The sequence below is a fragment of the Bubalus kerabau genome, chromosome 4 (assembly GCF_029407905.1).
Source record: "Bubalus kerabau isolate K-KA32 ecotype Philippines breed swamp buffalo chromosome 4, PCC_UOA_SB_1v2, whole genome shotgun sequence".
In the NCBI taxonomy this organism is placed as follows: domain Eukaryota; kingdom Metazoa; phylum Chordata; class Mammalia; order Artiodactyla; family Bovidae; genus Bubalus; species Bubalus kerabau.
The window spans coordinates 73,385,762-73,410,456 of NC_073627.1; the positions used below are offsets into that span (position 1 = coordinate 73,385,762).

Consider the following 24,695-nt stretch of genomic DNA (forward strand, 5'->3'; position numbering starts at 1 on the left):
TTGCATTCCCACCAACAGTGTAAGAGGGTTCCCTTTTCTCCACACCCTCTCCAGCACTTATGGCTTGTAGACTTTTGGATCGCAGCCATTCTGACTGGCGTGAAATGGTACCTCATAGTGGTTTTGATTTGCATTTATCTGATAATGAGTGATGTTGAGCATCTTTTCATGTGTTTGTAAGCTATCTGTATGTCTTCTTTGGAGAAATGTCTATTTAGTTCTTTGGCCCATTTTTTGATTGGGTCATTTATTTTTCTGGAATTGAGGTATAGGAGTTGCTTGTATATTTTTGAGATTAGTTATTTGTTGCTCATTTGCTATTATTTTCTCCCATTCTGAAGGCTGTCTTTTCACCTTGCTAATAGTTTCCTTTGTTGTGCAGAAGCTTTTAAGGTTAATTAGGTCCCATTTGTTTATTTTTGCTTTTATTTCCAATATTCTGGGAGGTGGGTCATAGAGGATCCTGCTGTGATGCATGTTGGAGAGTGTTTTGCCTATGTTCTCCTCTAGGAGTTTTATAGTTTCTGGTCTTACGTTTAGATCTTTAATCCATTTTGAGTTTATTTTTGTGTATGGTGTTAGAAAGTGTTCTAGTTTCATTCTTTTACAAGCGGTTGACCAGTTTTCCCAGCATCACTTGTTAAAGAGATTGTCTTTAATCCATTGTATATTCTTGCCTCCTTTGTCAAAGATAAGGTGTCCATATGTGCGTGGATTTATCTCTGGGCTTTCTGTTTTGTTCCATTGATCTATATTTCTGTCTTTGTGCCAGTACCATACTGTCTTGATGACCGTGGCTTTGTTGTAGAGCCTGAAGTCAGGTAGGTTGATTCCTCCAGTTCCATTCTTCTTTCTCAAGATAGCTTTGGCTATTCGAGGTTTTTTGTATTTCCATACAAATTGTGAAATTATTTGTTTTAGCTCTGTGAAGAATACTGTTGGTAGCTTGATAGGGATTGCATTGAATCTATAAATTACTTTGGGTAGTATACTCATTTTCACTATATTGATTCTTCCAATCCATGAACATGGTATATTTCTCCATCTGTTAGTGTCCTCTTTGATTTCTTTCACCAGTGTTTTATAGTTTTCTATATATAGGTCTTTAGTTTCTTTAGGTAGATACATTCCTAAGTACTTTATTCTTTCCATTGCAATGGTGAATGGAATTGTTTCCTTAATTTCTCTTCCTATTTTCTCATTATTAGTGTATGGGAATGCAAGGGATTTCTGTGTGTTGATTTTATATCCTGCAACTTTACTATAGTCATTGATTGGTTCTAGTAGTTTTCCGGTGGAGTCTTTAGGGTTTTCTATGTAGAGGATCATGTCATCTGCAAATAGTGAGAGTTTTACTTTTTCTTTTCCAATCTGGATTCCTTTTATTTCTTTTTCTGCTCTGATTGCTGCGGCCAAAACTTCCAAAACTATGTTGAATAGTAATGGTGAAAGTGGGCACCCTTGTCTTGTTCCTGACTTTAGAGGAAATGCTTTCAATTTTTCACCATTGAGGATAATGTTTGCTGTGGGTTTGTCATATATAGCTTTTATTATGTTGAGGTATGTTCCTTCTAGTCCTGCTTTCTGGAGAGTTTTTATCATAAATGGATGTTGAATTTTGTCAAAGGCTTTCTCTGCATCTATTGAGATAATCATATGGTTTTTATTTTTCAATTTGTTAATGTGGTGTATTACATTGATTGATTTGCGGATATTGAAGAATCCTTGCATCCCTGGGATAAAGCCCACTTGGTCATGGTGTATGATCTTTTTAATGTGTTGTTGGATTCCGATTGCTAGAATTTTGTTAAGGATTTTTGCATCTATGTTCATCAGTGATATTGGCCTGTAGTTTTCTTTTTTTGTCGCATCTTTGTCATGTTTTGGTATTAGGGTGATGGTGGCCTCACAGAATGAGTTTGGAAGTTTACCTTCCTCTGCAATTTTCTGGAAGAGTTTGAGTAGGATAGGTGTTAGCTCTTCTCTAAATTTTTGGTAGAATTCAGCTGTGAAGCCGTCTGGACCTGCGCTTTTGTTTGCTGGAAGATTTTTGATTACAGTTTCAATTTCTGTGCTTGTGATGGGTCTGTTAAGATTTTCTATTTCTTCCTGGTCCAGTTTTGGAAAGTTGTACTTTTCTAAGAATTTGTCCATTTCTTCCACGTTGTCCATTTTATTGGCATATAATTGTTGGTAGTAGTCTCTTATGATCCTTTTTTTTCTGTGTTGTCTGTTGTGATCTCTCCATTTTCATTTCTAATTTTATTGATTTGATTTTTCTCCCTTTGTTTCTTGATGAGTCTGGCTAATGGTTTGTCAATTTTATTTATCCTTTCAAAGAACCAGCTTTTGGCTTTGTTGATTTTTGCTATGGTCTCTTTTGTTTCTTTTGCATTTATTTCTGCCCTAATTTTTAAGATTTCTTTCCTTCTACTAATCCTGGGGTTCTTCATTTCTTCCTTTTCTAGTTGCTTTAGGTGTAGAGTTAGGTTATTTATTTGACTTTTTTCTTGTTTCTTGAGGTATGCCTGTATTGCTATGAACTTTCCCCTTAGGACTGCTTTTACAGTGTCCCACAGGTTTTGGGTTGTTGTGTTTTCATTTTCATTCGTTTCTATGCAAATTTTGATTTCTTTTTTGATTTCTTCTGTGATTTGTTGGTTATTCAGCCTCGTGTTGTTCAGCCTCCCTATGTTGGAATTTTTAATAGTTTTTCTCCTGTAATTGAGATCTAATCTTACTGCATTGTGGTTAGAGAAGATGCTTGGAATGATTTCTATTTTTTTGAACTTACCAAGGCTAGATTTATGGCCCAGGATGTGATCTATCCTGGAGAAGGTTCCAAGTGCGCTTGAGAAAAAGGTGAAATTCATTGTTTTGGGATGAAATGTCCTATAGATATCAATTAGGTCTATTTGTATATAGACTGATATATATATATCAACTGGTCTATTGTATCGTTTAAAGTTTGTGTTTCCTTGTTAATTTTCTGTTTAGTTGATCTATCCATAGGTGTGAGTGGGGTATTAAAATCTCCCACTATTATTGTGTTATTGTTAATTTCTCCTTTCATACTTGTTAGCATTTGTCTTACATATTGTGGTGCTCCCGTGTTGGGTGCATTTATAATTGTTGTATCTTCTTCTTGGATTGATCCTTTGATCATTATGTAGTGACCGTCTTTGTCTCTCTTCACAGCCTTTGTTTTAATGTCTCTCTTCACAGCCTTTGTTTTAAAGTCTATTTTATCTGATATGAGTATTGCTACTCCTGCTTTCTTTTGGTCCCTGTTTGCATGGAAAATCTTTTTCCAGCCCTTCACTTTCAGTCTGTATGTGTCCCCTGTTTTGAGGTGGGTCTCTTGTAGACAACATATGTAGGGGTCTTGTTTTTGTATCCATTCAGCCAGTCTTTGTCTTTTGGTTGGGGCATTCAACCCGTTTACATTTAAGGTAATTACTGATAAGTATGATCCCGTTGCCATTTACTTTATTGTTTTGGGTTCGAATTTATACACCATTTTTGTGTTTCCTGTCTAGAGAATATCCTTTAGTATTTGTTGGAGAGCTGGTTTGGTGGTGGTGAATTCTCTCAGCTTTTGCTTGTCTGTAAAGCTTTTGATTTCTCCTTCATATTTGAATGAGATCCTTGCTGGGTACAATAATCTGAGCTGTAGGTTATTTTCTTTCATCACTTTAAGTATGTCTTGCCATTCCCTCCTGGCTTGAAGAGTTTCTATTGAAAGATCAGCTGTTATCCTTATGGGAATTCCCTTGTGTGTTATTTGTTGTTTTTCCCTTGCTGCTTTTAATATTTGTTCTTTGTGTTTGATCTTTGTTAATTTGATTAACATGTGTCTTGGGGCGTTTCGCCTTGGGTTTATCCTGTTTGGGACTCTCTGGGTTTCTTGGACCTGAGTGATTATTTCCTTCCGCATTTTAGGGATGTTTTTAACTATTATCTCCTCAAGTATTTTCTCATGGTCTTTCTTTTTGTCTTCTTCTTCTGGGACCCCTATGATTCGAATGTTGTAGCGTTTAATATTGTCCTGGAGGTCTCTGAGATTGTCCTCATTTCTTTTAATTCGTTTTTCTTTTGTCCTCTCTGATTCATTTATTTCTACCATTCTATCTTCTAATTCACTAATCCTATCTTCTGCCTCTATTATTCTACTATTTGTTGCCTCCAGAGTGTTTTTAATTTCATTTATTGCATTATTCATTATATATTTACTCTTTTTTATTTCTTCTAGGTCCTTGTTAAACCTTTCTTGCATCTTCTCAATCCTTGTCTCCAGGCTATTTATCTGCGATTCCATTTTGATTTCAAGATTTTGGATCAATTTCACTATCATTATTTGGAATTCTTTATCAGGTAGATTCCCTATCTCTTCCTCTTTTGTTTGGTTTGGTGGGCATTTATCCTGTTCCTTTATCTGCTGGGTATTCCTCTGTCTCTTCATCTTGTTTAAATTGCTGAGTTTGGGGTGTCCTTTCTGTATTCTGGCAGTTTGTGGAATTCTCTTTATTGTGGCGTTTCCTCACTGTGTGTGGGTTTGTACAGGTGGCTTGTCAAGGTTTCTTGGTTAGGGAAGCTTATGTTGATGTTCTGGTGGGTGGAGCTGTATTTCTTCTCTCTGGAGTGCAATGAAGTGTTCAGTAATAAGTTATGAGATGTCTATGGTTTTGGGGTGACTTTGGGCAGCCTGTATCTTGGAGCTCAGGGCTGTGTTCCTCTGTTGCTGGAGAATTTGCTTGGTATGTCTTGCCCTGGAACTTGTTGGCCCTTGTGTGGTGCTTGGTTTCAATGTAGGTATGGAGGAGTTTGATGAGCTCCTGTCAATTAATGTTCCCTGGAGTCAGGAGTTCCCTGGAGTCAGGGTTTGGACTTAAGCCTCCTGCTTCCAATTATCGGTCCTATTTTTACAGTCATTTCAAAACTTCTCCTTCTATACAGCACCATTGATAAAACATTTACGTTAAAGATGAAAAGCTTCTCCACCGTGAGGGTCACCCAGAGAGGTTCACAGCGTTACATGGAGAAGAGAAGAGGGAGGAGGGAGTTAGAGGTGACCTGAATGAGATGAGGTGGAATCAATAGAGGAGACAGTGGGCTAGCCAGTAATCACTTCCTTATGTGCACTCCACAACTGGACCACTCACAGATGTTCATGGAGTTATACAGAGAAGAGAAGGAGGAAGGAGACAGAGGTGGCCAGGAGGATAAAAGCAGGGAATGAAAAGGAGGGAGACAGATCCAGCCAGTAATCAGTTCCCTAAGTGTTCTCCACCGTCTGGAACACACAGAAATTCACAGAGTTGGGTAGAGTAGAGAGGGGTCAGGGAGGAGACACAGGCGACCTGGTGGAGAAAAAGCAGAGTCCAGAGGGAGAAAGAGCAGTCAAGCCAGTAATCTCGCTCCCTAGTGAAAAATGAGTACTGAAGATTGGGTTCTTAAAGGTACAAAATTGGTAACAAATACATAAAAGCAGAAATTAAAGATCTAGAGTAGAGTTTGGAATTTCAAAAATACAATGTTAAAGAAAAGAAGGAGGAAAAGAAAGAGAAAAAAAAAAACAAACAAAAACAAACAAAGTCACAAAAATTATAAAGAAAATATAGGTACAAAATTGATAACAAATACCAAAAAGCTAAAATTAAAAATCTAGAGTAGAGTTTGGAATTTCAAAAATGCAATGTTAAAGAAAAGAAGAAAAAAAAAAGTCAAAAAAATTATAAAGAAATATATATATGAAGTTTGCTTTAAAAAAAAAGGGTCTTTTTTTTTTTTTTTTTTGCTAAGTAATAGTAGGTTATAAAAGTGAAAATTAAAGGAATAATAGAGGACTTAAAATTCTTTGAAAAATTTAAAAAAAAAGGAAAGAATGATCATAAAAATAGTAAAAATATATCTAGGACTTTCTCTAGTTTTGTTGTGGGTATTGTGGGTTCAGTTCATTTTCAGCTAGTCGGACCAAGGAACTATATTTCTCAAGATCTATAGGCCCCTTCCTATGTAGTTGGTACTAACCACAGGGTTTTAATCTATTGCCTGTAGCTTCCAAGGCAGTTCCCTCTGTTATAGATTCTTCTGTTTGCTGGTTTCTTCAGTGTCTGGTTTCCACCCTGACACAAAGGGGACGGTGGAGGACACTTTTTTTTTTTTTTTTTTAGGCTCACTTGTTCAGTCGCGCTGTGGGGAGGGAGGGACGCAGCAAACAAATAACACTGGCACGTGCTCGCAGTGCCTCGGCCACACTGGGTCTGCCCCCGCTCACGGCACGTGTAGCCTCCCTGCCCACATTGCTCAGGCTCTAGGCTGCTCCACCAGGAACCATCCGTGGCTGGCCCTGGGCTGCTTGCACCTCCCAGGTCCAAGCCGCTCAGGTTCAGGCTCTCGGGTAGTCCTCAGAGGCGTAGACTCGGTTGGGCCTGCGTTTTGTGCCCTTCCCAGGTCTGAGCAGCTCAGGTGATGAGGTGTTCGGTGAGTGCAATTGCTGCGACCTATCGCCTCCCCACAGCTCAGTTATCTAGGTGTACGACCGGCGCACCTTCTCAGGCGCATGTTGACCGTCCAGACCCCCAAGAAGTTTTAGTTAGCAAAGAAGCCTGCTTACAGTTTTATAGATAATGTCTCTCTGGGGCTGCGAATGCCCCCTTCCAGCTCTGGCTGCCTGTCACCGGAGGGGGATGGTCTGTAGCCGGCTATCTCTGTTCAGTCCTTTGTTCCCTGCGTGGGCCTGGCGGTGTCTTAGGTTAGGGCTGGCTTTTCGCGTGGTAGATGTCCCACAGTCTGGTTTGCTAGCCCAAATTATTTCACTCAGATAGCGCTCGGGGCATTCAGGCCAGATCCTTACTCTAAGCGATGCAGCCCGCGCTGTTCCTCCCTGCCCAGCCCCTGCTTGCTATCGGCGTGTGCAGGCGTCTATGCTGCTTCTCCGCTGGGGGAGTTACTGAAGGGCTTGTAATCTGCGGTTTTTAATTGTTTATTTATTTTTCCTCCTTGTTATGTTGCCCTCTGTGCTTCCAAGGCTTGGCACAGATTTGGCAGTGAGAAGGTTTCCTGGTGTTTGGAAACTTCTGTCTTTTTAAGACTCCCTTCCCGGGACGGAACTCCGTCCCTCCCTCTTTTGTCTCTTTTTTTGTCTTTTATATTTTTTCCTACCTCCTTTCGAAGACTTGGGTTGCTTTTCTGGGTGCCTGATGTCCTCTGCTGACATTCAGAAGTTGTTTTGTGGAATTACCCGGCGTTTAAATGTTGTTTTGATGAATTTGTGGGGGAGAAAGTGTTCTCCCCGTCCTACTCCTCCGCCATCTTAGCTCCTCCTCCCTCATCAGTATCTTTTTGGATTTATCTCTTATGGTAATGAAAAAAAAAAAAAAGTAAACAAATGGGACCTAGTGAAACTTGGAAGTTTTTGCACAGTAAAGGAAACCATGAACAAGATGAAAAGACAGCCCTCAGAGCAGGAGAAAGTATTTGCAAATGCAGCTCAATATAAAAAAAAAAAATAAACAACCCAATCAAAAAATGGGCACAAGACCTAAACAGCTCTTTCTCCAAAGAAGACACACAGATGGCCAACCAACACACGAAAAGATACTCGACATCACTAGTTATCAGAGAAATGCAAATCCAAACTACAGTGAGATATTACCCCTTACCTATCAGAATGGCCATCATGTATAACCGATGATGAAGATGTGGAGAAAAGGAAACCCTCCTGCACTGTTGCTGGAAATAAAAACTGGTACACCTGCTATGGAGAACAACGTGAAGGTTCCTTAAAAAAGTAAAAAACACTACCATATGACCCAGCAATCCCACTACTGGGCACATACCCTGAGAAAACCATAATTCAAGATACGTACCCCAACGTTCACTGCGCACAGTGACAGTCACCAGCCACTTAGATGTCCACTGACAGATGAATGGATAAAGACGTTGTGATACATACATATATATATGTACACAATGGAATATCAGTCATTAAAAGGAATGACTTTGAGTCAGCTGAAACAAGGTGGATGAACCTTGAGCCTGTTATATGGAAACAGAAAACAACTGCAGTATGTTAATGTATATATGTGGCATCTAGAAAAACAGCACTGATGAACTAAGTTGCAGGGCAGGAATAGACACATAGATGGTCTTGTGGATACAGAGGAGGAAATGAATCAAGAGAGCAGCACTGACATATACACACCACCATGTGCAAAAACAGCTGATGGGAAGCTGCCACATAACACAGGGAGCCAAGCCCACGCTCTGTGATACACGCTCTGTGACAGCCTAGAGGGGTGGGATGCTAGGCGAGAGAGCCTCAGGAGGGAGGGGATGTATATACATACTTACGCCTGATTTGTGTTGTTGTACAGCAGAAACCAACACAATATTGTAAAGCAATTATTCTCCAATTTAAAAAAATTAAGTTAAAAAAAGAATGAATGTGCAAATAAACAAATAAAACTACCATCTTAAAAAAGAAAAGAAAATGTGAGTTGTCTTTATAACAACAGGCTCTCTAGAGTTTATAACTCACAGCAAAAGTTATCTAGTTAGGGCCTTCTGAATATAGCCTCCAAATAAAAATAGGACAAGCTGAAAAAAAAAAAAGTGGTACATAGATACAATGGAATATTCCTCAGCTATAAAAAGGAATGAAACTGGCTCCCTGGACACTAAGAGGAGAATGAGGGTAGCATGAACTGGGGGATTGGGACTGACACATACACACTATTGACACTATGTAGAAAACAGGTGCCTAATGAGAACCTACTGTACGGCCCAGGGAACCTTACTCAGCGCTCTACGGCGACGTAAACGGGAAGGCTGCCCAGAAAAGGGGATGCGTGTACAGGAACAGCTGACGCACTTTGCTGTACAGTGGAGACTAACACAATGTTGTAGAGAACCTATACTCCAATAAAAATTATTTAAAAATAAGAACACAAAATGCATCTCTGTACACAGCCTATATTTCAATTTTACTTTTTCTTTTTTTAGCTGCATCAACAGCTTGCAGAACCTCAGTTCTCTGATCAGGGATTGAACCCAGGCCCTCAGCAGTGAAAGCCTGGAATCTTAACTACTAGGCTACCAGGGATCTCCCTTGCTTTTTTCCTTTATTTCATTCTGACATTCTCTGTGTTTTAATTGGGATGTTAAGCTCAGTAATACTAAATATAGATATTGCTGGATTTTAGTCTAGCATTTATTTTGTTTGCCCCTTCATTTTTTTTATTGCTATTTCTTCTTTCCCACTTTCTTTTGAATTACTTTTTAGAACTGCATTTTAATATATTAACTTTAAATCATATCTCTTAACATTTTTAAGTGATTGCTCAGACCACCTTTCCTGCCTCCTGAGAAATCTGTATATAAGTCAAGAAGCAACAGAACTGGACACGGAACAAAAGAGTGGTTCCAAATTGGGAAAGGGGTACGTCAAGGCTATATACTGTCACCCTGTTTATTTAACTTATATGCAGAATACATCATGCAAAATGCCAGGCTGGATGAAGCACAAGCTGGAATGAAGATTGCCAGGAGAAATATCAATAACCTCAGATATGCAGATGACACCACCCTTATGACATAAAGCGAAGAAGAACTAAAGTGCCTCTTGATGAAAGTGAAAAGAGGAGAGTGAAAAAGCTGGCTTAAAAAACTCAACATTCAAAAAACAAAGATCATGGCATCCAGTCCCATCATTTCATGGCAAATAGGTGGGGAAATAATGGAAAGAGTGACAGACTTTATTTTCTTGGGCTCCAAAATCACTGTAGATGGTGACTGCCGCCATGAAATTAAACAACACTTGACCCTTGGAAGAAAAGCTATGACCAACCTAGATAGCATATTAAAAAGCAGGGACATTACTTTGCCAAAAAAGGTCCGTCTAGTCAAAGCTTTGGTTTTTCCAGTAGTCATGTATGGATGTGAGAGTTGGACCATAAAGAAAGCTGAGAACCAGAATTGATGCTCTTGAACTGTGAGAAGACTCTTGAGAGTTCATTGGACTGCAAGGAGATCCAACCAGTCAATCCTAAAGGAAATAAACCCTGAATATTCACCGGAAGGACTGATGCTGAAGCTGAAACTCCAATACTTTGGCCACCTGATGCGAAGAGCCGACTCACTAGAAAAGACCCTGATGCTGGGAAAGACTGAAGGTAGGAGGAGAAGGGAATGACAGAGGATGAGATGGTTGGATCGCATCACACACTTGATGGACACGAGTTTGAGCAAGCTCCGGGAGTTGGTGATGGACAGGGAAGCCTGGCGTGCTGCAGTCCATAGAGTCGCAAACAGTCGGACACGACTGAGCCAATGAACTGAACTGACTCTATGATTGCTTTTACTGAACTGAAGTGACAAGGACTATCGTTCTCAACTAGGGGTGATTTTGCCTCCAGCGAACATTTGTTAATGAGTGGAGACAATTGGGGGTTGGAGAAGACCACTGCTGACATCTAGTGGTAGACCAGGGATACTGCCAAACACCCTACAATGCACAGGACAGGTCTCACAACAAAGAATTATGCAGCCCAAAGGTCAACAGTGCCAAGGTTGAGAAACTGCTCCAGGGATTATAATATATACTGTTAACTTAAACATTAGCCCATGTTACATAACATGTAAAAACTCTGAAACTGTATAGGTCTGTGTATCCATTCAGAGAGACAGGCATACCAAACCACCTGACCTACCTCTTGAGAAACCTGTATGAAGGTCAGGAAGCAACAGTTAGAACTGGACATGGAACAACAGACTGGTTCCAAATAGGAAAAGGAGTACGTCAAGGCTGTATATTGTCACCCTGCTTATTTAACTTATATGTAGAATACATCATGAGAAACGCTGAGCTAGAAGAAGCACAAGCTGGAATCAAGATTGCCAGGAGAAATATCAGTAACCTCAGATATGCAGATGACACCACCCTTATGGCAGAAAGTGAAGAGAAACTACAGAGCCTCTTGATGAAAGTGAAAGAGGAGAGTGAAAAAGTTGGCTTAAAGCTCAACATTCAGAAAATGAAGATCACGGCATCTGGTCCCATCACTTCATGGCAGATAGATGGGGAAACAGTGCAAACAGTAGCTGACTGTATTTTTCTGGGCTCCAAAATCACTGCAGATGGTGACGGCAGCCATGAAATTAAAAGATGCTTACTCCTTGGAAGGAAAGTTATGACCAACCTAGACAGCATATTCAAAAGCAGAGACATTATTTTGCCAACAAAGGTCCGTCTAGTCAAGGCTATGGTTTTCCCAGTGGTCATGTATGGATGTGAGAGTTGGACTATAAAGAAAGCTGAGCGCCGAAGGATTGATGCTTTTGAACTGTGGTGTTGGAGAAGACTCTTGAGAGTCCCTTGGACTGCAAGGAGATCCAACCAGTCCATCCTAAAGGAGATCAGTCCTAGGTGTTCATTGGAAGGACTGATGTTGAAGCTGTAGCTCCAATACTTTGGCCACCTGATGTGAAGAGCTGACTCATTGGAAAAGACCCTGATGCTGGGAAAGATTGAGGGCAGGAGGAGAAGGGGAAGACAGAGGATGAGATGATTGGATGGCATCATCGACTTGATGGACATGGGTCTGGGTGGACTCCGGGAGTTGGTGATGGACAGGGAGGCCTGGCGTGCTGCGTTTCATGGGGTCGCAAAGAGTCAGACACGACTGATCCGTTCAGCCACTCCACATCCATTTTTAATGACATCGTTTCCGTGTAACATGTCTACACACACCATAAACACTACAAAGGCAATGCTATAGTTTTTGTTTTAGTCATACATATTTTAAAGACATTAAAAAGAAAAAATAGCTTGTTATATTTAATTATACCATTTCCAATATTCTTCAATTATTTTGAATATTTAGGTTTCCCTCTGGTATTATTTCCCTTTAGTCTGAATAACTTCTTTTAACATTTCTTATAGGGAAGGTCTCTTAGTGACAAGTTCTTAGTTTCTTTTTATCTGAAAGTGTTTTCTCACCTTCTTCCTTGTGAGATATTTTCACCAGATAGAGAATTCAGGGTTGACAGGCTTTTCACCTTTTAGCACTTTTTAATAAAAGTTTTGTTGGGACTTCCATGGTGGTCCAGTGGTTAAGAATCTGCCCTGTGATGATGGAGGGGTCAAGGGTTTGATCCCTGGTCAGGGAAGAAGCTGCAGAGCAACTAAGCTGGACCACTGTAACTACTCAGCCCACACTTTTGGAGTCCATGTGCCACACCTAGAGAGCCCGTGGCCCACAGCAAAAGACTGCACACGGTGCAATAAAGGTCCCGTGTGCCACAGCCAAGAGCCGACACAGCTAAATACGCTCCTTAAAAATAAATAAAATTTAGAATATAAAAGTTTTATTATGTAGTCTCCATAAATTCTGATGAACAGTCCATGGTCATCTGAATTATCTCTGTATGTAATGTGTTGGTATCAACTGGCAACTTGCAAGATCTTCATTTGACCATTGCTCTTTGACAATTTGACTATCATGTGCCTAGCCTGATTTTTCTCCTACTCATCCTGTTTGGGGCTTGCTACACTTTTTGAACTTATAAAATTGACCAAATTTTTAGCTTCTGAACATGATTTCTTTAAATGTTTTTCCTACCTATTGTCTATTCTCTCTTGGGTCTGTAATTACACACACGCTAGCCATTTTGCTCCACAGGTTTCTGAGGCTCTTTTTTCCATAATTTCCCATCTCCTTTATTTCTCCAAATAATTTCTATCGCTGTAGCTTCAATTGCACTGATTCTGTCCTGTCATCTCCTCTCTGCTATTTAACCAGGTGAACATTTTATTTCAGATATATATTTTCAAAAAATGCTGAGGGTTCATTTGACTCTTTTTAGCATTTCTATTTCTCTGTTAAGATTTCCTGTCTTGTCTCTCATTCGAAACATATTTACCTTTATGGAAAATCAAGCAATTTAAACAGCTGCTCTAAAGACCTTGAATGATCAAACATTTCAACATCTGAGGCATCTTGGGACTGGTACTTGTTGACTCTTTTTTTGATAGACTCTTTCTCGAGAATGGGTCCTAATATGAGTCATAATATCCAACTTTGGATTATATGCTATATTCACTGTGAATTTTATGTTGCAGAAAATCTGCATTCCATTAAACACCTTTGAAGAGTGTTTTACAAGGAATTAGCTTCTTCAGACAAACCACAAACTTCGTAACATCTGAAATGCACGGCAACTTAGATCTTAGTTCTGACTGCCCCTGGTCTGCCCCAAGCAATGGTTCAGGAGTCAGCCAGAGATTCAGGATTCCATACAGGATCAAGGTTCCCCTCTTGCGGCTCTCTGGTTCCTCCCACCAGCGAGAAAGTGGGCTTTCCATTAGAACATTAGCTGTCCGGCACCATCAATGCCGGTAACTGTGCGGACTTCAGGACAAAGCCCCGAAAAAGGAAATTTACTCTGCCGTTCACTTCCTCTAAGTTTTTCCTCCCCTCCCTCTAAAATACGCTGCTTTCTGTTCACTCACCAGAGCTTCAAGTTTTTCTGCTTTATTCATAGTTTGTCACTGACATCTGCAGGAGATCTTGTCAGACAGGGGCTACTCAACCATTACCTTATCATCGTCTTTTTTGTATATAATTTCTAAAGTGGTAGACTGGGGAAGCACAGATATATACTGTATATGTGCATTTCAGCAAAGTATCTGAAATAGTATTTTATTATATCCTAGAATAAAAGTATGTTAAGGGGAGGAACTCTTACATTTGTCATTTGTCCAACACTTTGATTTTATAGACATGGAAACAAAGTCCCAGAAAGTCAAGCAGTTAACATTAATATCTGGGATGCAATGTAAATAATTTGAGAGATAGTTTGAACACTCAGTCTTCTCAATACCACAGATCTCTCTTGAATATAACAGAGAAGCAGGGACTGGCTAATACTATTCATAAAGTTTTTTAGACGATCAAAAAACCTTCCTTAAGGAATACTGATGAAGTGATATGTGTCTACCTGATGGAGGATTCCAGTGATATAAAGACTTATCATACCTTTGTCCTGTCCTGCACAAATGCACACATTCCTATATTTATTGACTTGACAAATACCTACTGCTTGCAAACCATGTACTAGGAATGCAGCAGGGAACAAGAATGGCATGGTCCCCAGCCTCCTAAAGTTTGTATTCTAGCAGCTTGTATTCTAGCTCAGGAGACAATAAACAATGAAGAGAAGCTTTCACACTGGTGACCCCCTCCTACTTGAAACTCGCTCTTCCCTTGGCTTTTTCCTCCACTCTTCCTTACACGGTTAGTCCTTGGCCCCTACTGACATTAGATGTTTTCCCTCAGTAATCTCAACTTCTGCCTATGACTCTCACAATGTACACAATGTATACACTGATGACTCTCAAATTTTCATTTTTAACAGAAATCTCTCAAGCTCTAAACTATCTCTTATACATATTCAATGATGTGCACCACACAGGCCCTTCGAATTTGCCGTCTTCAAAACTGAATTCCACTCACTCCCTGTCGCGCACATTTCTCTGTCTTTCCCATCTCAGTAGTCAACCTAGACGCCTCTGCCTGTTTTACCTCTCATGTCCAATGAGTGGGTCGCCAACTCCTTTTAATTCCACTTCCTGAAACTTTCTGCACTACAACCCCTCTGTTACTGATCCAATCATTACTTCAGTAGCCTCCTAAGCAGTTTCCCAGCATTTTGCATCAGAATTGCTTTACTCTAACATAAATCTAATAATGTCATTTCCTCCGTGCCTTCATGAGTAATTTAATTCTGAAAGAGGCCAATGCAACTTTGGGCTACCTTAAAGTATCATCAATAGCTCCAATCTACACTAAATGTTATGAGTGCTATCTTTTATGAGAATCAGTGACAAACTGAAGGTCTTGCCGAGAAAAGCAATCAAGACAGGGCGTGGCCCTGAGTTCAGTGGTATGAGAAAAGGCTGAAGTAAATACTCATATTTTGAAAACTTAGTGGGGACATAAAACTTAATTTGAAGAACTATTTACTGTAGAGGAATAAGACAACCTGAGTACCACAGGCCACGTCAGAAACACAGGGTCTGAGTGCAGGGATGTCAGCTCAGTACCAGGACGGTGATACTGACTGGGACGCTGTGTGATGCTGCAAATCCTCTCGCACTAGAGACTCAGCAAGCAGGAGCCGGACAAGCACATCATGGATGCTGTCAGCACACAGGACTTCTGAACACAACAGGAGACTGATCGAACGCTGGCTTGCTGAACGTAGACTTAGAGTGATTCACTTATGGCACCTAACCACAAGAGGAATAATTTACACTGATATTTTTTGGATAACCAGGAAAATCATCCAGACATCTCCCTTCTTGATCAAATTCGGACTGCTGTTTTCCACCTAGGAAGTAACTACGGATTCCCCTAAGGTAGCCATCAGGTAGTAGTCAATTGATATGAAAGAAAAGCAGCATGCATTTGAGAATGTTTACTATGTAGTTTTTAATGCTATAAAGACCTTGAAAATAAATGTAAATACAGGTGGCACAAGCTATATAAAAACACTCTATATGCAAGAATATAAAATTCCCCTTCCTTTTTCACTTTGCTGCTATGGACGTCTTTGTTCTTTAAATTTCATGGCACCTGGTCCCTACTTCTTGATTTCTCAGGACCCATTTACAGAGGTATAGTAGAAAAAGTTAAAAAAAAATTTTTTTTTGCAGACCAAAAGCATCTACTTATTGGACAACTCTAGGTTCTTTCTTAATGAGATACAGCCATTTCTTTTTTGAGGTATCTGTATATTCTGGCCAGCCAAGAGTGAAGGGGAAGGCACACTCAATGCAAGACACAAATGTTCTCTGTTGGTTCAATCAAAAAACCTTTGTAAGTAGAATCCCACTCAGGGATTGGTTCAAGATGGCACAGTAAGAGGATACGCACTCAGCTCCTCCTGAGAGAGCACTGAAATCACAGTTACTGAACAACCATCAAGAGGAGAACACTGGAATCCACCAAAACAGATACCCCATGTCCAAAGACAAAGGAGAAGTACACCGGTCTTAGTAACCCAAATCATGAAATCACAAAAACTATCCCACAGAAAGAAATCGATATACATGGTTTTCTAATGTTCTTCGGGGTACAGATGAGTTCAACAGACTTCTGGGGGGATGGCTCAGAACCTAATTACTATATATAAAACTGCTTCTATGGAACACTTTTAAAACACCCCCAAATTAAAACAGGTCAGGACTATCTTTATGAAGATCTTAATGCTTTATCAGCAAATCTACTAGAAAGAAAATTACTTAAGCTGTAGCACTGAGAACAATTATGCAAATCTTTGAATGGCAGAGGCTGCAGCACTAATAGCTGCTTCTTTTACTTGTCAAAAGGAAGCGATCAGTTTCACCAGTAAAGTGCTGTGTTATTTCTCATTACCCATTAATTCTCTCAAGTGCTGTGTTATTTCTCATTACCCATTAATTCTCTCAAAAGTTACTCACCTCTGAAGAGTAGAGTTCAAACTCTTGCTCAGGGAGGAAAGAATGCCAGCCATCTTCTATCACTTCAAACATGGGCCGGTAAAAGAAAGGATACATCAGAGTGATGGAGTCCAGGGTAGATAACGCCTAGGGGACAAAAGAAGTAAAGAAAGAAAAAAGAAATGCGTCACAATTCCAAACATTTTCTAATTGCCAAATTGACATTCATCAAATATGGCCTAAAATGATGGACACCTAATACATTTCTCTAACATTATATTTATCACTAGATACAATTATACCTTATTTTCAGCCTCTAACACGGTGTCTGGCATATAACACTCAACTAGCATTTGCTGAATGAACAAAAGAACAAAACAATGTGCACACCTATTCTAGAAGAACAATGGAAAAAACTTCTTCTTGAGACCATGTAATAAGGCCTAATGAAATGGTCCAAATATTTCTGGGGATTAGAGAACAGGCTGCAGTTAATCAGTAAGGCCTTGGCTCAAAATCCAGTTATTAACTACATATGTAAGTTACTTAAAAATCAGAGTTTCTGAGCAATTGTAAAAAAAGCTTAGTAGGCAAAGAGTCAGACTGCTGGACTCAAATTCCAGATGCCAGCGCCAACGGTGGTATTACATGATGCGGCCACTCCGGGCCTCAGCTGTCAATGGAGGAAATAACTTCAAAGGGCAACGCCTAGGGCTGTTGAGGCATTAAGAGGTGTGCAGCAGGGCTAGGATAGTACCAGACACATAGCAAGCTCTAATTTCGGCTACTGTATGCTCCACGTAGCCTCCATCAACGTGAAACTCCCTCCATTCCTGGAGTGAGCAGATGCCCTCAACACATTCATGCTACGCTAACCACTCTCAAACCGGCGCAGTAACTCCGTGGTCCCAAAGTGAGCCTACAGGCCATCTGAAGTACAAGGCCAAGGAATCCTGACTAAGTGAGGAGCTGAGAGATGGAACCTGTCTGATGGAACCTGTCACCTGGCAGTTTCATCCTTCTGACAGGGGAGTTTTAGAAAGCATTTCTATGGCTAGAAAAACAAAGGCACCAAAATCAATTAGCACAATTCAAACTGCTGTAATTTTGGAAACATTCAGCTGGAGGGGCGCTAGGGGCCCAACATCATGCTAACATCCCCAAGCTCTCAGAGTAAAGCTACCTCCTTCTAAGTCACAGAAAGATCAGGTCAGTAGAACTTTATTTAATTTTTAAATTTTTTATTTTACTACTTAAAAAATATTCTTTGCAGTATTAAAAAATTTTTTCAGCTTTACTGTGGTATAAATTGATAAATAAAATGTAAAATATTTCTAACGTACAATGTGATGATTTGATACACAAACACAGTGTAAAAGAGTTCCCCCCTTGAGTTAATTAACACATCCATCACCTCAGTATTTACCCTCTGTTGTTGCTTTTGAGAACATTTAAGTTCTACTCTCTTGGCAAATTTCAGTTACATAATACAGTGCTATCAACTATAGTCTATGTTATACATTAAATTCTCAGGTCTGTAACTTTGACCAGCCTCTCCCTATTTCACCCACCCCTAGCCCCGGGAAACCACTTTTCTACTCCCTGTTTCTATGTGTTTCCCTTTTCTGTTTTTGAGATTCCATATATAAGTGATATCATGCAATATCTGTCTGTCTCTGCCTGGCTTGTTTCACTCAGCACAACGCCCTCCAGTCTCATCCACTGTTTGTTCAGGCCATTCTTCATGCAGCTGTTTCCACTGGCAGGACTGCTTTCCTTTTGATGGCTGAATACTATTCCATTGTGTGTGTGTACATGTGTGCACGCATTGTGTGTATAATCTTTATTCATCCATCCATCAACAGACACTTAGGTTTTTATATTCTTTGAATATTATGAATAATGCTGCAATGAACATGGGAGTACAGATATCTCTTTAAAACAATCATTTTGTTTCCTTCAGTTATACACTGAGAAGTGGGATTGCTGGATCAATGAAAGATCCTTTTTTAATTTATTGAGGAACCTCCATACTATTTTAATAGTGACTGGTACAATCATTATTTTAAATCCATGTTCACAAATCTTCCAGCAGGCAATAAGCACTCAGACTTGTCATGATTACATTTCATGTAGCTAGAGACAGAACTTTTCCTTTAAACACATTAATGCTCAAAGAAATAAAGTCATTTCAACCCTAAAGACAACCGAAACTACACAGAAAAAAATGGTTTATCAGACTTCCTACCTATAATTTAGAAAACTGAGCACTTGCCAGTTATTCTTCCAATGGGATTCTACTTAGGGTAGCAGATTTTGAGTATATGAATTTTGATAACAAAGAATAGCTCAACTATGCTTTATAAGAATTCACTTATTACTACCAAATTATATCAAGCTGTATGGAGGGACAGAGGAAAACGGGACGCCAGGACAAGGCTAGAGGCCAAGTACACGGTGTGCATGCACTCTGCTGGGAAAACAATCAACAGAGCATTCACTTTCTAAGGTCAAATCACAAGAGTGGCTCAGCATTTGTGGCTTCTTCTCAGCCATAAGGGCTTCTCCGTAGTCAGTCAGTTTCTACCGAGTTTTACATAATATTTAATATGTATAGCTAAATAAGCAACTGATTAGTGTCAAATGCTAACAAAGCTAAATGCCATCAGAGTTGGGTAATAGGCTTTTTTGCCCTGTTTCTTCACCACAGGCAATTTCACTAACATCCACCGGCTATCTTACAAGTTATAAAAGGGATAAGAAAAAAAAAATGTGCATGGGTCAGTGAAAATCCAACCCCACAACTGAAAAAAAAATAACATGCTCAACTGAAGTGGGTGAGCGGCATTACTTGGCCTAAAGAGCAAGACAGCATTTCCCTTCAACAGCCTAGAACGTACAGTGTGATTCTCACTCATGTCAACAAATACAGCCAAGTCAACATTCCTATGTTATTTCCAATGATGAATATGTAACACAAAGAGTTCAGCTTATCTTCTTGTTTTCATAAGAAAAATTTAGCAAAAGCAGAAAGAAAAATACTACATGCCATTTTCTCAGTATCATAACAGTTCTTCTATTTCTGTTTTTTTGTTTAAAAGCCAAAGGAAATCCTAGTTACAGGTTTAAGCCTTTCTGCCTCCTTTTAATAGTTAAGCCAATAGCATTTATTCTGCACACAAAGCCCATATTAGGCACTCAAAGAAAGAAGGAAAAAAACCCTCAATATGTCTCTATAATTATCTAGAAAATACTATAAACGTAAAGTTAACTGCTATAATTTAGTGGTAATGATGTAAAATAAAGCAATTTTAAAAATGAGTATATACCAAAAGAGTTGGTTAAAGTGGGAAAGAAAATAGTGTGTCCCTTGGACTGCAAGGAGATCCAACCAGTCCATCCTAAAGGAGATCAGTCCTGGGTGTTCACTGGAAGGACTGATGCTGAAGCTGAAACTCCAATACTCTGGCCACCTCACGCGAAGAGTTGACTCACTGGAAAAGACTCTGATGCTGGGAAGGATTGGGGACAGGAGGGAAAGGGGATGACAGAGGATGAGATGGCTGGATGGCATCACTGACTCGATGGACATGAGTTTGAATGAACTCTGGGAGTTGGTGATGGACAGGGAGGCCTGGTGTGCTGCGATTCATGGGGTCGCAAAGAGTTGGACACGACTGAGCAACTGAACTGAACTGAACTGATTCAATTTAAACACTAAATTATCCAAGTAAAATTTCTATTATTTCTAATCTGGACATATGTTCACTATCATTTCTATAAATATAAAATGAACACATCCTATCTCAAGCAAACAGGATATACGGAAATTCAAATTTACTAAAAACAAACAAAAGACTACAATCATTAGTGATAATTGCTTTACAAAAGAAATAAGATTTTCAAAAAGTCTCAAAATTTAGAAACACACAATGGAATATTATTCAGCCTTAAATGGGAAGGAAATCCTGTCACATGCTACAACATAGATGAACCCAGAAGAATAAGTAACATTAATAACTTCTCTAAGTCAATAAAATCTTTTTACATTCCTGTAACAATGATTCAGGGTAAGGCTTTGCCTTCAGTCTTCCAGATTTGAGTCACAGAACATGACTCAAATGATATTTATCTAAAAAAGAAACATAAGAGTTACAGTGAATCAGAAAATAAAGTTCCTTCTTTTATCACATTTTGTTTCCAAAACACTTACCTCAATGGAACTGGCTATATTCAAACATTCTTCCATTCCAGGAATATCCAACTGAATAATTCGAAAATCCTTACATTTTATGATGATGGTACCCAGTGGTCCCACAAATCTATAAAAAAATCATAAATTATGCTTAAGGACATATATACTCCCAACTCAAAGTATATGATTATTTCTTCAAAAAGACCTGGTTAGTCGTAATCACCAGCTATACAGGCAGACCTTGTTTTATTGTACTCACTTTATTGAGCTTCCCAGATGGTGTGTTTTTTAAAGATTGAATGTTTGTTGCAACTCTGTGTCCGGCAAGTCTGTTGGCACCATTTTTCTAATAGCATTTGCTCACTTCTCTCTGCATCACATTTTGGTAGTTGTTACATTATCCCAAGCCTTATTATGGTTGTTGCTATTTTGTTATACTTGTCACGGTGCTTTGTCATCAGTGATCTTTGACATTACTACTGTAACTGTTTTGCAGCACCAGTAACCATGCCCATATATGACAGCAAACTTAACTGATAAATAAATGTCCTCTGACTGCTTGACCAACTGGCTGTTTCCCCATCTCTCTCCCTTTCCTCAGGCCTCCCTATTTCCTTAAACACAACAATATTGAAATTAAGCCAATTAATAACTCTATAATGCCCTCTAAGAGCTCAAAGGAAAGGAAGAGTCACACATCTCACTTTTTTACATCAAAAGCTAAGAAAGATTAAGCTTAGTAAGGAAGCCATGTCAGTTGAAATAGGCCAAAAGTTAGGCCTCTTATTAGCCAAATAGTTAGCAAGTTGTGAATGCAAAGGAAAGTCCTTGAAGGAAATTAAAACTGCTACTCCAGTGAAAATAAGAATGATAAGAAAACAAAAAAAGCCTAAGTGCTGATAGAAAGTTTTAAGATCAGTCAGCCATAACATTACCTTAAGTCAAAGCCTAATCCAGAGTAAGGCCCTAACTCTAATTCTCTAAAGATGGAGACAGGAAAGAAACCTATGAGAGAAAAGTCTGAAGCAAGCAGAGGTTTGTTAATGAGATTTAAGGAAAGAAGTTGTCTCCATCACATAAAAGAAAGCAGCAAGTGCTGATGTAGAAGCAGCAGCAAGTTATCCAGATACAGTTAAGGTAATTCATGAAGGTGGCTGCATCAAACAACAGATTTTCAATGTAGACAAAACAGCCTAGGGCTTTCCTAGTGGCTCAGTGGTAAAGAATCCACCTGCCAATGCAGGAGACACGGGTTCGATACCTGGTCCAGGAAGATCCCACATGCTGTGAAGCAACTACGCCCATGCACCACAACCACTGACCCTGTGCTCTAGAGCCCGGGAGCCGCAACTACCGAAGCTTGTGCACCCTAGAGCCTGTGCTCCACGCAAGAGAGGTCAGCGCAACGAGAAGCCCACGCACGGCAGTAAAGAGAAACCCCTGCTCGCCGCAGCTAGAGAAAAGCGCAGCCCAACAGGGAAGACCCAGTGCAGCCAAAAATAAATAAAACTTTTTTAAAAAGCAGCCTTATATTGGAAGAAGATGGCATCTAGGACTTCAACAGCTAGAAAGAAGTCAATGCCTGGCTTCCAAGATTTTAAGGGCAGATACACTCTCTTCTGAGGGGATAATGTGGGTGGTGAATTAAAGCTGATGCCAGTGCTCATTTACCATTTCCAAAGTCCAAGGGCCCTGAAAAATCATGTTAAATCTACTCTGCCTGTGCTCTATAAAAAGAACGACAAAGCCTGGATGACAGCACATCTGTTTATAACAGGGTTTACTGAGTATGTTAAGCTCTCTGTTGAGAGCCACTGTTCAGAAAGATTCTTTTCAAAACGCTACTACTCACTGACGAGGCACCTGGTCACCTCCTAGTGATGGAGACATACAATGACATGCACGTTGTTTTCATGCCGGTTAACACAATGCCCATTCTGGAGACTGTGGATCCGACTTGATTTTCAAATCTTATTACTTAAGAAATATATTTCATTAGACTATAGCTGCCATACATAGTGATTCTTCTAATGGAACTGGGCAAAGTAAACCGAAAACCTCTAGAAAGGATTCACCATTCTAGATGCCATTAAGAATATTTGTGCTTCACGGGAAGAGGTCAAAATATTAACATTAACAGGAGTTTGGAAGAAGTTGATTTTAAACCTGATGGATGCTGTTGAGGGGTTCAAGAGTTCAGTGGAGGAAGTCACTGCAGATGTGGTAGAAATAACAAGAGAAATAGAAGTAGCATGTGAAGATGTGAATGAACTGCTGTAGTCTCATGATAAAACTTTAATGGATAAGGACTTGAACCTAGTGTTTCTTGAAATGGAGTCTACCCCTGGTAAAGACTGTTGAAATGACAACAAGGAAATCTGAATATTACGTAAGCTTAGCTGATAAAGCAGCAAGGTTTGAGAAGCCTGATTCTAATTTTGAGGAACGTTCTACTGTGGGGAAAAATTCTATCAAACAGCACTGCACGCTTCAGACAGATTGTTCATGAAAGGAAAGAGTCAATCAATGTGGCAAACTTCACTCTTGTCTTATTTTAAGAAATTGTCAGAGCCACCTCAACCTTCAGTACCCACCACTCTGATCAGTCAGGGTTCATCAGCATTGAGGCAAGACCCGCCACTGGCAAAAAGGTTACAACTCACTGAAGGCTCAGATGATGACTGGCATTTTGTTTAGCAATAAATTGCACATTTAACAGACTACAGCACAGTGTATCACAACTTTTATATGCATTGGGAAACCAAAACCTTCACGTGATTTACTGAGGTAGTCTCCAGACTACCAAACACGCAACACCTCTGCTGTGTGCCTGTATTCAACTTCCTTCTCCCTTATTAGTTTAATGAAGGAAGAACCTCATGCCTCCATCATTAAAATTTGAGCCATGAATTACTTAAAATACATACATTAAAATTTTTTAATATATAAAGTCATTCACACTAGGCCAATTCATTTAGTGGAGATTATTAGGAGTCTTACTTCAAAAAATAATAAATCTGTAGTTGATGTATTAAGTGTTTGTATAGAGATATTTCTGAAACATAGGAAAAACTGTTCATTTCAGATTTTACTTCCTTCCAAATTTGCAACAGTTGGTCTGAAAAACAAGTATCTTTTTTTCCCCAGTCTTTAAAACCTATTAACTTGCAATATCTATTCTAAGTCAAGGAAAACTTCAGAGTAAATGCCATATTTAATCATAAATTTTGTTATCAGTAAGTTTTGAATACATTTATCTTACCTTAGTTGGGACTTTTGTCTTCCTTTTCCTGTTGTTTTCTTTTGTCTACACTTGTTGATAGCTCTGATTTTCCTTTTGCTTTGCCACCAATTGCCCCAATTCTTTCACATTAATACTTGTGAATATTCCCTAAACTATGATTTATTATACTTATCCAGAACTGGTAATTTTATTTATACTGTGCCTAGTTTAGGAAGAAGACTCCTACAGCTACTCTTCCTGAATTCTGTAAATACCCCATCCCCAACATCACTGCATTGTGGATTTGGATAAGCGAAAGTTATCAACATGGGTCAAATCCTAGCAAGAAAATTCCATCAGATATCCATTAACTGATCAACACAGTGGAATGCCTCTTTTAAAGTATATTTTGAAAAGTCATATTCTTGTCACTTCCACTTCTGGCAAAGTTTGAATTTCAGGGACCATATTTACCCTACTACCCGAAACAACTAAAATAAGGAGGCAAAATATAAGGAAGAACCATTTTCAAGACGCTGAACATCAAACAACAATTTTTAAGATATCGAACAAAGATCTCTGGGAGATGAGAAACAAGATGAGTCTGATGACTACCCCAATGTACTGTTTTGAGATTTCCCAAGTTATAGAGAAGGGAGAGAAGAATTGGGTGGGGCTGACAGTCTGAGAAGACCATCTATATTAGGAAAGAAGGAAATTAATGAAGAAAATTTGGGTCTCAAATTAGTGACCTCAGATTCCACTATCCTAGAAATATACCAGCAAGTTGAATC

At 39.4% G+C, this 24,695-nt stretch overlaps 1 protein-coding gene across 2 annotated transcripts in view; it reads right to left on the bottom strand.

The window, feature by feature from the left end:
• The window catches only part of MTMR9 (myotubularin related protein 9), a 77,767-nt gene that overhangs the window by 28,348 nt on the left and 24,724 nt on the right, over nucleotides 1–24,695 (bottom strand). For both annotated transcript variants that reach the window (XM_055577707.1, XM_055577706.1), the window contains exons 2-3: nucleotides 20,697–20,805; nucleotides 16,505–16,630 (exon numbers count right to left, since the gene is read on the bottom strand). In XM_055577707.1, coding sequence (XP_055433682.1) covers nucleotides 16,505–16,630; nucleotides 20,697–20,805 — 235 coding nt within the window. The remainder of the gene's footprint in view (nucleotides 1–16,504; nucleotides 16,631–20,696; nucleotides 20,806–24,695) is intronic.